This window comes from Delphinus delphis, chromosome 15 (assembly GCF_949987515.2).
Source record: "Delphinus delphis chromosome 15, mDelDel1.2, whole genome shotgun sequence".
Classification (NCBI taxonomy): domain Eukaryota; kingdom Metazoa; phylum Chordata; class Mammalia; order Artiodactyla; family Delphinidae; genus Delphinus; species Delphinus delphis.
In genome coordinates this window covers 52,544,063-52,556,329 of record NC_082697.1, presented here as the reverse complement: position 1 = coordinate 52,556,329, position 12,267 = coordinate 52,544,063, and the positions used below count along the sequence as shown (strand labels likewise).

The 12,267-nt window shown below is 57.2% G+C and overlaps 1 protein-coding gene across 2 annotated transcripts in view; it reads left to right on the top strand.

The window, feature by feature from the left end:
- CORO7 (coronin 7) overlaps nucleotides 1-12,267 on the top strand; it is a 67,679-nt gene that overhangs the window by 5,899 nt on the left and 49,513 nt on the right. For both annotated transcript variants that reach the window (XM_069541403.1, XM_060031654.1), the window contains exons 4-6: nucleotides 1,830-1,900; nucleotides 2,276-2,459; nucleotides 4,940-5,016. In XM_069541403.1, coding sequence (XP_069397504.1) covers nucleotides 1,830-1,900; nucleotides 2,276-2,459; nucleotides 4,940-5,016 — 332 coding nt within the window. The remainder of the gene's footprint in view (nucleotides 1-1,829; nucleotides 1,901-2,275; nucleotides 2,460-4,939; nucleotides 5,017-12,267) is intronic.

Sequence of the window (12,267 nt, the reverse complement as noted above, 5' to 3'; positions counted from 1 at the left end):
GGGCAGGTTACTTAACCTCTCTGTCCTTGTGTCTTCTTCCTCCAGTTGGGGATGACACCACAGTGCCATCCTGATGGGTTGTTGTGAGGATTTGGTGAGATAAACACACACGAAGGCCACAAGCCTGCAGGCACAACTGAGCACTCAGATCGGCCACATCACCACTGCTCATTCCCTTGGGGGTGCCAGCGTCTGCACCCAGCCTGGGCCCTGCCCTGTTCCGTGAGGAGCCCGCAGGGTGGGGTGGTAGGGCTTCCGTGGCCAGGAGTCCGGGTTAGGGCTGTCCCAAGGTGTGCCTCTTCCCGTCTGCCCTTTCTCTTCCTTTTTTTTTTTTTTTTAAGTTTTTAAAATTTTATTTATTTTTTTTGGCTGCATTGGGTCTTCATTGCTGCACGCAGGCTTTTCTCTAGTTGTGAGTGGGGGCTTCTCTTGTTGCGGAGCACGGGCTCTAGGCACGCAGGCTTCAGTAGTTGTGCCGCATGGGCTTAGTTGCTCCACGGCATGTGGGATCTTCCCAGACCAGGGATTGAACCTGTGTCCCCTGCACTGGCAGGTGGATTCTTAGCCACTGCGCCACCAGGGAAGTCCCCACCCCTTCTCTTCCTTGTCTCCTCTGGCAGGATGCCCAGGGTCAGTCTCTGGCCTGGGAGGAAAGTGTACCTGCTCGGCCCCCCTGGGGAGGCTGGCAGTAGGGATGGTCACTGTGCTCCTTGCTCTGGTGACTTGGGCCTGGCCGTCCTGCTCACATCTCCACTGCCCCCACACCTGAGCCCTGGCCTTGTCTCTGTCCCCCTGAAACCCCCAGTCTCACTTCCCCTCTGGGCTCTGGCTCACTCCAGAGCCCCACCTCACTCTGTGCCCCACCTCCCCTCCCGACCCCCCGGAGATGAGCAGTTTAGGTTCTTTGGTTGCAAAGAACTGAGACTAACTCCAGCTTGCTTAAGCCAGAAAGGGATTTGGGAGACTCTTGGGGAGCTTCCAGAACTGAAGGAGCAGCTGGACGCACAGGCCTTAGGAGGGTCCTGGCTTGAGAGCTGACAGCTCCCTCCCAGCTGGCTGCTCTCCACCCAGGCCAGTCCCTAAGGCACCCTGTCGCTAGGCTTCCCATTCCTGGTTTAACTCCCTGCAGAGAGAAGCTGGCTGCCTGGGCTTGGGTCAGGTTCACTCCTGTAGGTGGGCCAGCCCTGGCTTGTCAAGGGGCAGAGAACTCCTAGGTCAGGCATGTCACTCCAGCCCCCTGCCTACCCGATGTCCTAACCTGTGCCATCCTCCATATTCTCCAGGGCCCACTGTGCCCCCTGCAGGAAGCCTCCTCTGACCCCTGACCTGGGGGACCCCCTGAGTTCACAGCCCGCCTCTTGCTGCATTTGCAGAGAAGTGTGTGTCTCCCTGTGGATGTGATAAGCGTCTGTTAGGGCTGGATGGCCTCCAGTCTGTCCTATATGTGAATCCTGTGGGGGCCGGCGCTTGTATCCATTCACCTGAGCTGGGTTCTGGATTTTGGGCGAATGCAGGTACCTGGTGATCCAAGGAGCTTCCTGCCTATTATCCTGCCAACCTCCCAGTGATGGGCCCTTGACCACCCTGGGATGCAGGACTCTTGGGGATGTGTGTTGCAGGCGGGGGCCTGTAGCATAGGCCTGTGGTCTCTAGAGGTGCCCTCCCCTCGAGGACTTTCAGCCTGCTGCCATGTAGGCAGAGGGGTCAGCTCAGAGGCCCTGGGCCGTGGTCCCGGCCTTGGGAGAGGGCACCGTGGGCTGGAACAGGACATTCCGGCGGGCCCACATCTGGCCCATGTCTGGCCCGTGTCAGCTGTTTCTCTCCCTCAGACCTGGTCACGGACTTGGACTTCTCTCCCTTTGATGACTTCCTCCTGGCCACGGCCTCAGCCGACAGGACGGTGAGTGGAGCGGCTGGAAGAGCTATTCCAGGCCTTATGAGCCACCAGGGCCCTGCTGGTTTGCAGTCCAGCCCCTCCTGCTAAGTTCCTCAACCCACGCCAGCTCCCGTGTGCTCCCGTGCGCTTACCCTGAGCTGTGGCCATGACCTGCGTTCTGCTGCTCGGCTGCCTGAGGACAGCAGGCCTGTGGTGCTGGGGGAGCAGTGCGCTTGGCTCTCCCCACTCCCACATCTTCCCCTCGGCCCCTAACCACACCTTGTGACCCTGAGCCCGTCCCCTCCCTTCCCCTGGGGTAGGGGGCAGCCGGGGCAAGGCTGGCTGGAGGCAGCGAGGCCCCTCCCAGTCCTGGGCTCACGGACTCGCTCTTTCCTGCAGATGAAACTCTGGCGACTGCCTGCCCCTGGCAGGGCACTGCCCTCAGAGCCTGGGCTGGTGCTGGGCCCTGAGGACGTCCAGGTGGAGGTGCTGCAGTTCCACCCCACCGCAGATGGCGTCCTGGTGAGCGCGGCGGGCAAGACCGTGAAGGTCTGGGATGCCGCCAAGCAGCAGCCCCTCACAGGTATGGGCCACACTCACTGTCCCTCCCTGGGCAGCCCCGTCTGGCAGCACTTTGTTCCTTTATGATTTTGGTAACATGACTTTTAAGACACGTAACAAAGTTTCACATGTATGTGATATATATACATATATATACGGGTGTGTGTATGTGTATGTTTGTATATGTGTGTGTATATATTACATATAATTTTACAAGGCTTGTTACAAACACCCCATCCCTCCCTAAATCCCATAGACATGTGTTTTCATCTCACTTAGCTGTTTTTTCTGCTTTTTCCTCCATATGTCTAAGTAACTTACTTATACTGTTATTTCTTGAATTGTGTGACATTTCAGTTTTGAAAACAAACTACTGATTTCTCCTCTAGGGGATGAGAATTTTGCTGTTTCTACATCCCCTTCCCCCTGGTGCTGCTTCTCTTATTTTCCCAGTGTATATTGTCCTGGTCCATTTGGGCTGCTATAACAAAATTCCACAGACTGGGTGGGTTATAAACAACAGGCATTTATTTCTCACAGTCCTGGAGGCTGGAAGTCTAAGATCAAGGCACCAACAGATTCAGTGTCTGGTGAGGACCTGCTTCCTGATTCACAGATGGCCGTCCTCTGGCTGTGTCCTCACGCGGCAGCAGGGGTGAGGGAGCTCTCTGGGGCCTCTTTTATAAGAGGCCTAATACCTTTCATGGGACTCCACCCTCATGACCTTATGAGCAGCACCCTCGCTGCTGCTGCCCCTTTCCCGGAATTACCCCCAAGCCAGGCTCACCATGGTGATACCCCCACTTCTGGGGCTAGCACCAAGGGCCGACAGTGTAACGGGGTGTCTGAGGGATTCCCTCCTGACTGAGGAGCCGTCTTGTGCCACTTGCCCCCAAAGTGCTGCTGGTGCAGTGGAGGAGACCACCCTAACCTGGTGCAGGCCACCTGGCAGTGTGTCATCAGAGTCACCCCAGCTGTAACTAGCATCTCTCAAGCCCTTCTCGTGTGCCCAGCGCTGTGCTGAGGGCTTCACGTGGGGGGGTGTTGCCGTTCCCTGCTACAGGTGAGGTGAGGTTAAATAACTTGGCCAAGGCCACAGTGCAAGCAGGTGACAGGGCTGGGATTAACCTCGGGGGAGTAGACCTTGTCATAGTAGTTTCCTATTGCTGCAAATAGAATTACCCCGAAACCTGGAGGCTTATAACAGCTGGTAACGTTTATCATCTCATAGTTTCTGAATGTCAGGGATTTGGGAGCAGCTTAGCTGGGTGGCTCTGGCTCAGGGCTCCTCATGAGGTTGGAGTTGAGCTGTCAGCTGGGGCTGCCGTCAATCTGAAGGCAGGACTGGGGTGGAGGGATCCGCTTCCCAAGTGGTTCACTCACACAGTGCTGGCTGTGGGAAGGAGGCCTCGGTTCTCCCCCATGGGCCTCTCTGTGGGCTGCTTGAGTGCCCTCAGTACATGGTAGCTGCTTCCCCTGGTGGACAGTCCAAGAGAGGCATCAAGGAGGAGGCCACGGTGCCATTTACGCCCCAGCTTTGGAAGGCACATGCTCTTCGTTAGAAGCGAGTCTCTGAGTCCTGCTCACACTCAAGAAGAAGGGAATCAGGCCCCACATTTTGAAAGGAGATGTTAGTTTCCTAGGGCTGTCGTAACGGAGTACCACAAGCAAATTTATTGTCTCACAATTCTGGGGACCAGAAGTCCAAAATTAAAGTGTTGGCAGGGTTGGTTCCTTTTGAGCTGTGAGGGAGAATCTGTTCAGGTCCCCTTCTCAGCTTCTGTGGCTTCAGGTGTTTCTTGGGGCATGTCGATGGCCGTCTTCCCTCTGTTCACATCATCTTCTCTCTGTGTATGCATCTTCTCTCTGATTTCCCTTTTCACAAGGACACCGTTCATACTGGATTAGGGTCCATTCTAGCAATATCAGCTGAACTTGATCATCATCTCAGGTCTCCCCAGTGGATCATCTGCAAAGACCCTATTTCCAAATAAAGTCACCTTCATAGGTGCTGAGGGTTAGGACTTCAGCATCTTTTTGTGGGGGACACAATTCGGTCTATAACAGGAGGAGTGTCAAAGAATTTGTGGACACATTTTAAAACTGTCACGCTGTGGGGGGAGGGAATGGGGATGGCCCGAGTAGGGGCCCAGGGCGGGTGTGTGTGTGACATGTCCGTGGTCTGTGGGGGTTGGGGGGATGTTGGTGATTGAGCAGAGTGGGGTGGCCCAGGAGCAGGGAGCCTGGGAAGGGAGTGGGAGCGTGGCCTGAGGAGGGCAGGGCTGAAGGAAGCACCCCCCCAACAAAAGCATCCCCCCGCCCCAATCTGGGAGGAGCTGCTGCCCTTGCTCCTCTGCCTGAAGCACCCTCGCTGCTGCTGCCCCTTTCCCGGAATTACCCCCAAGCCAGGCCTGCCTGCGCCCGCTTCCCTGATGCCCTCATTGCATGGGACAGGGTTGGGGGGACCCTGGACCCCTCCTGACCTTGGCCGCTTCTCTGCAGAGCTGGCGGCCCACGGGGACCTGGTGCAGGGTGCCACCTGGAGCCGGGACGGAGCCCTGGTGGGCACAACATGTAAGGTAAGGGTGGGCGGTGAGACTTGAGTAAGTGCCTGTGGGGGGCCTGAGGCATGCGCAGCTCTGCCAGGGCTGTTGTGTTGCAGAGCCCGTGTCCTGGGCTGTACCTGTCAGACTCGGCAGTACTTGTGGGGCAGCAGCAAACTGAGGCCAGGATAGATGTTCACCTTCCTTGTCCTCATGCCTCTGGCTCATACCTGTCTCTTGAAGCCCCCACCCCACTCAAGAAAGACCCACACTGGACCTCTGGGGCTCCCAACACCACTCTCAGCCAGCCTCACCTGGCTGCCTGGCTGCTTTGTCCAAACTGCCTGCCTCTCCGTGAGGGTCGTGTTAGGCAGCGTCCACAAGCTGGGCACTGTGCTGGCCCTCCGGCCAGTCAGAAGGCCTCAGGGTCCTCAGTGATGCCAGGTCCTGTGCCCACTGAGTCCTGTGCTAGTGGGGGTGGCCTATGTGGGTCCAGGGATCGTACAGATAAAAGGATAATTGTGACCCAGGCTGTGAAAGAGGGACATGAGGTGCTTTGAGTGGTTGGAGAGGCCAGGGGAGGCTTGGCCTCTGGCAAGGGCTGTGAGGGAAGGGTTCATGGTGCGGGGCAGGGGGAGCGTGCTGGGGGCAGAGAGCAGAGCTGCGTACACAGGGTCGTGCTTGTTACTACAGAAGCAACAGGAAAGCACTGGAGTGTTTTTAAAACCAGAGGTGGGTGGCTGAGGTGTGAGGCGAGCAGATCTGCATTTTGAGGCTCCCCTCCTGCAGTGTTGACGAGAATTGCAGGCGGGGACGAGGGAACTGGGGAGGAGAGAGCTGTAGGGTTGGTGGTGGGCTGTGTGTGAGGGGTGGGGGGGCCCGAGGCCGGCTCCTGGGCTCCAGGCTGGAGGAGGCCTGCCACCAAGACTGGGCACTCCGCAGGTTGGAGGTGCCGGGGAGGTCTGGGCGGAGGTGTCAGTTGAGTCCGTGCACTTGGCTCTGGGCAGTGGTCTGAGCGGAAGGGGGAGGCCTGGGTGGCGTCTGTGTTTATGTGGCACCTGCAGAGGGATGAGAGTGCCCTGAGTGGGAGAGAAGGATTGAGAGCAGAGGCAGAGGGAGCCTGAGGAAGGACCAGAACCTGCGAGGAGACGGGGGAGCACCTGGTGGGAGGAAGGAAGCCCTGAGAACTAGGCTAGAGGGCGTCCAGGGAACACGGGAAGGGTCTGAGAAGACGTGGCTGACACATACCTGTGGATTTGGGTCGTGAGACCTTCAGGAGCTTGCAGGGTGTCTGCTGCCTGAAGCTACACGTGAAAGAAGGTGGGAGGTGAGGAAGGAGCCTGCAAGGGCTCTTCCAGGAAGCGTGGCTCGGGGGGTGGGGACCAGAGCTGGCTGGGGTGGGGTTGAGGATGCCACTGAAGAGAAAATGTGGGGCCTGCATACACGGGAGGATCCTATTTCCCACTTTCTCTTCTCCCTGCCTTCTTGGAAGCCCCACTTCCTGGTCTTCATCCACTTTTCCCCCCTGTTTGGTTTATTAAACATTAGGCTCCAGACATTGGCCTGAGCTCTGGGGGTCGAGAGGTAAATCAGACGGGGCTACTGTCCCCTTAGATCCCTAAGGAGCCGTGCTCGAGGGCAAGGCAGTCACATGGTTCCCTTGCTCGGGCAAAACAATGGTGACACAGCTTCCCAGGGACAGTGAGGTCAGGGCTACCCTTACTGAGGAGGGGACAGGTGTCCCAGGCAGAGGGACCAGCCTGGACAGAGTCCTGTGTTTGGGCTGTTACCTCCCCCTCCACTGAGAAACCCCCTCTGTGCTGCCTCCACAGCGCGCGCGTGTGTGTGTGGGGGGGGGGGGACAGAATGAGACAGGATGGGAGCGAGGAGGAAGCTGGAAGGGAATTGTCATGGGAGGTGTTTTGATCACCCAAGCATAGTAGTTTATGCTTGTTTTACAAATTTTGGAGAGCAGTGAAAAAGTAAAGAAGCAAAAAAAAAAAAAAAAAAAAGTCACCTGTAACCCTTCCACCCAGGGACAGGGCCTGTCACCATTTTGACATCTTTCTCTCTATGCTTTTTCTATATGTGTAGGAATCATACTCTCAATGTTAGTTTTTTGTTCCACATAATAAACATTTTCTCTAATTCATCAAAAATTTAATAAATGTCATGGGAAATATTTAATCATATAGATTCACAGTTTTCTCAGTGGAGCTCCTACTCTCAGAAGCGTGGATTACTTCCAGTTTATGTCACTGTTATAAGCTGTAACGTTTGAATTATCTGTATATAGGGTTTTTCTCTGCCTTCTCTGTGAGTTTCTTAGCCTAGAGTAGGGGCAAACTTTTTCTGTGAAGGGCCAGATAGTAGATGCTTTGGGTTTTGCAGGCCAGGCTGTCTCTGTCAGTGCACCTTGTAGCAGAGCAGCAGCCATGGGCAGTGCATACATGAGGAGCGTAGCTGTGTCCCAGTAAAACTGCATTGGTAGAGCCAGGTCTCAGGCTGGATGTGGCCTGTGGGCCTTAGAGCTTGCCCACCCCCACCTAGATTCCTATGAGGGGTGTTGCTGACTTCAGGCTGTGAAGATTCTTAAGGTGGTTGATACATTTTAGCCAGCGGCTTTCCAGAGGAGGCGGCCCTGGGGCTGTTCTGTGAATGCCTTGGGCTCCAGCTTGGGCTTTGCGGGGAGACATGTGTCCGTGGGTGTGCAGTCAGCCCTCTGAGCCTGGAGGTTGAACAGAGCAGGGCTGCCCATCCCACATGTGAGTCCGCGAGGAAGTGTGCGGAAAGCCCCAGCCCCTGAGGGAGGGCCCTGCTCTTCCTCCTCCTCACAGTTCCAGTGGGTGCCTGAGGTGGTCAGAGCTGCAGCGTGTGGCCGCGGGCAGCTTGACAGAAGGGCAGCAGGAAGCGGCCTTGGTTTCCATGGTGATGGAGCAGTCCTGTGCAGACAGGTGATGTTCTGAGCAGGGACTGGCCTCAGCGATGGCCCACACATCAGCCTGCCTGGGCCACAGCCCTGGATGGGGAGGAAGGCAGCTTCTGTAGAGCTTGCCCGGGCCGCCCGCCAGCACCCCACCCTGCCCGCAGGTACTGTGGCCTGGACGGCCCTTCACTCGAGAGCTGCAACCCATGAGGCCATTCTAGCCTGTGGCCTCCGCCCTGCGTCCACTCGGCTCCAGGCCCCCAGCCCAGCCCCAGGCAGGGTGTCTAGGGAGCAGGTGTCTGGGGGCTGGACGTGGGTCGTTTCCTGTGGAGCAGCCAGAGGTGCCGGTGCTCCCCAGAGCTCCCGGCCCAGCTGGGCCTGATATGAACCGGACCCCCCAGAGTGGTCGGAACCCCCAGTGTGGTTGAGTCTGGCTTTGACGAGGCTGCGGAGGGATCGATTAGGAGGCAGGCACTCTCCCGGGGGGTCCTGTCTCCCAGGGGTCCTGCTGTGTTCAGAGGCAGCCAGCTGAGGGGTGTGGCCGGGGGCAGGGTAGGGCCAGCTGAGGCCGAGCCTGAGGCCACGCGAGGGCTTTGTTCTGAGGGCAGCAGTCACTGTGGTGGAGGACACGGTGTGGGGGTGGGGTGATGGCAAGGAGCATATCAGCCTTCAGGAGGGGGGCCAGCGCAGGGAGAAGTGACTCCCTGGGGGAAGGCCTGGCAGAGCATGGGGCTGTGAGTACCTAGGAGGGGGCCGAGGGCGTTGGGTCCAGGGACTGCTTGCAGATGCCTTGTGGAACTATGCGGGAGCTGTCCCTGTTGAGGCAAGGGGGCTGGGCCCTGTCCCCATGCTGACCAGTCACTGGACATGCGCATGGCTGTGGGCAGCAGTGCCAGGAGGGGTGACAGCTGCGAGCCCTCAGCACCCAGGGACGGAGGGCCTCACCACAAACCCTGCAGCCACGGCAGTCCCCAGGGTGCCATCCCTGGGGACAGCTTTCCCAGGATCTGGCTGCAACCTTGCGAGAGGAACCCTGGGCCGCTGGTCTCATCCTCTTCCTCCCCACCACCCAGGCTGGGCTCCTGAACTCTGGACTGCCCCCCTGCTGGTTACAGGGGGCGTCTCTGTTGTGGGGGTCCAGCCCCACGTCCCCAGGGGTCTGAGCCCCATTTACCATCAAGATTGGGCCCAGAGCGGGGCGGGTGGAGAAGGAAGAGCTACCCAGTCACAGAGCACCCTGTCCCCATTGTGTCCTGGGACGGCGACTCAACTCCTCACCTGCTGGTGTCTTGTGGGGAGGGATTAGTGGAGCAGGCCATCTCTGAGTCTGGTGGACCTCTGTGCCTTCTCCGCCCAGAGCCCAAAGGCGCAGGGACGAGAAACATAGATTTCCCAAGTGGGTTGCCTGGAGTGGTGCCCAGGGGAGGCCCCCCAGCTCCCACCCCAGTTTCTAGACCTGGTTACCTGTGGGGACACAGGGCCTCGCGATACTGTTGATGTGGGTGCGGCATCCTGGGGGAGGACGCTGTCCTCGAAGGGTGTCATGTGTCAGTGAGTGCCGGGTATCACCACAGTCCTGTGTACACTGCCCCTTCCTTTGCTGTAAAGGGAGCCTCAGGATCCTGAACGGGTTAGTCAAAAACTGCAAGCCCTTGGGGAGTGGTGCAGGAGGGGGGCTGCCCCTGTGACCGCAGTCCAGGTGGAGGTGCCCATGGGTTTGTTCTGAGAGTGCGGGAGGAGCCCGTGAGGGGCCCACCCTCATCAGGAGGGAACCTGAGCCCCTCTTGACCAGTGGTCGGCAACATTCTTCTCATCAGGGCCTCCCTGGTCTCCACACTGTGCTCCCCGCCAACCCCACGGGGAAAACCTCCCTGGCTACCTGGTTATGACTCCTGTCCTGCCTTGGAGCAGTTCTACCTGCAGGCTTCCTGATTCCCCTGCAGGGCGAGGGGCTGGCTCAGCCCAGTGAAGCCCGTTCTGGCTCCCCTCCCAGCTCCTGCGGCTGAGGGGAGGAGCAGGTGGCCGCTAGGGGGCACGCTGGCCCCACAGATGGCTGGGCTTGGCCAGCTGGGCTCCCACTCCACCGGGAGTGGGCCTGTGAGCCCAGCGCCTCAGCAGCCCAGTGCCACCCCCGCTTCCGGGCCCTGCAGGCCCCACCAGCGCCAGTCCAGCCCCCAGTGCCCAGTCTGAAGCCTGGTCTGGACCTCCTGTTGGAATTCTGCGCTCGATGGCCCAGCTGCCTTTAGGGAGGTGCCCAGGTCCCAAGACTGTGCCTCCGACCTGTGAGAGGTGCTGCCATCACCCTCACCCCACCCTGGGCTCTGGGGTTTGCCCAGGTCACAGAGCACATCAGTGGTGGATTTGGCGTCCTAACCCTGCCTGTCTGGTCTCCACAGGGGTGGGAGTGGCCCTTGCTGCCAGGAGGCCTTCCCTCTTGCCTGTCATCTGTCGAGATTCAATGTCGCTCACTGCTTGACCCATCCTCTGTCCCGTGCTGCCCTGTCTCTGTTCTCAATCTCTGGTTCTTTCACTGTCCCTTGCTGTCTTTTCTGTGTCTATAGTTGTCTCTGTTCTCTGTCTTTCTCTCTTTCTGTGTCTCTGTTCTTCTCTGACCCTCTATCTTTCCCCATCCTCTCTCTGTCTCTCACTGTTCTTTCTGCCTGTCTCCATCCTGTGTCCCTCACTGTCCTTGTCTGTCTGATCGCTGTCTGTCTCTAAGCAGCCTCCTCCCGACCGAGGCTGTGGAGTGGACGGTGCCTCAGAACTAACCACTGGACTGTGCCTGGTGCCCACCTGACACGTAGCAAGTGCTCAGTAAACTGCAGCTGGAAGGAGAACCCTGGGACCCTGCCCGTGAAGGCCCGTGAAGGGAGGCCTGGCTTTCGAGGCCTCTGCAGGCTGACCCCTCCCTTGTCCAGCTGTGTGCTTGCCTGCTGCCCCCCACTCCTGCCATTCATTCTCCCTGTATGACCTCGTCTTCCCTCCACGTCTCATGCCAGCGAGCTCCTGTCTCCACATCTTTGCTCGTTCTCCTCCTCCCTCGAATGCCTTTCCCTTCCCAGTACAAGCTCCACTTGTCCTCTGGGCTCAAGTCAGGTCCAGGTTCCTCCCCAGAGTTACCTGTGACCACCTCTGGGTTGCAGACACCAGCACTCAGCAGAGACTGTCTGCTCTGTCTGAATCCCAAGCACCTAGGCAGGGCCAGGCAGACAGGGCCAGGAGTCCCCATATTCCCCTCCCTACTCCACCTTGCATTGGTGAGGTGCGTTTGTTATAGTTAAACCAATGTTGCTACAGTAACTAAAGCCCACAATCTACATTAGGGTTCACTCTTCCATGTTTTTTTTTTTTTTTAAACAAACTTGGTCTTTCTTTTTTTTTTTTTTTTTACGGTGTGCGGGCCTCTCACTGCCGTGGCCTCTCCCGTTGTGGAGTACAGGCTCCGGACGCGCAGGCCCGGTGGCCATGGCACACGGGCCAAGCCGCTCCGCGGCATGTGGGATCCTCCCGGACCGGGGCACAAACCCATGTCCCCTGCATCGGCAGGCGGACTCTCAACCACTGCGCCACCAGGGAAGCCCGGTCTTTCTTTTTTTTAAAAAAAAAATTATTTATTTATTTGGCTGTGCTGGGTCTTGGTTGCTGCACGTGGGATCTTTGCTGCCGCTTGCGGGATCTTTGTTGCAACATGCAGGATCTTTAGTTGTGGCATGCGAACTCTTAGTTGCGGCATGTGGGATCTAGTTCCCCAACGAGGGATCGAACCTGGGCCCCCTGCATTGGGAGCGTGGAGTCTTAAGCCACTGGACCGCCAGGGAAGTCCCCAGGGTTCACTCTTGATGTGCTTTCTGTGGGTTCCCACAAATGCATGACATCATGTATCCATCATTACAGCTTCACACAGGATAGTTTCACTGCCCTAAAAAAAAGTGCCCTGTGCTTCACCCGTTCATCCCTGCCTTCCTCTTCCCAAACCCCTGGCAACCACTGATCTTTTTGTTGTCTCTGTAAGATTTGCCTTCTCCTGGATGTCAAGTGTCATAGTTGGAATCAAAGAATATGTAGCCTTTCCAGATGGGCTTCTTTCACTTAGTAATATGCATTTATAGGTCTTCCATATCTTTTTGTGGACTGACAGCTATTTTTTTTAAATTTTGGTATAAAAAACACATATAAAATGTGCCATCTTAACCATTTTAAATATACAGTTCTAGTATTAAGTGTATTTACACTGTTGTGAAACAGATCTCCAGAACTGAAACTCTACACCCACTGAACAACTTCTCTTTGGCCCCTACCCCAGCCTCTTGTAATCATTTTACTTTCCATATCTATGAATTTGACTACTTTAAATATCTCAT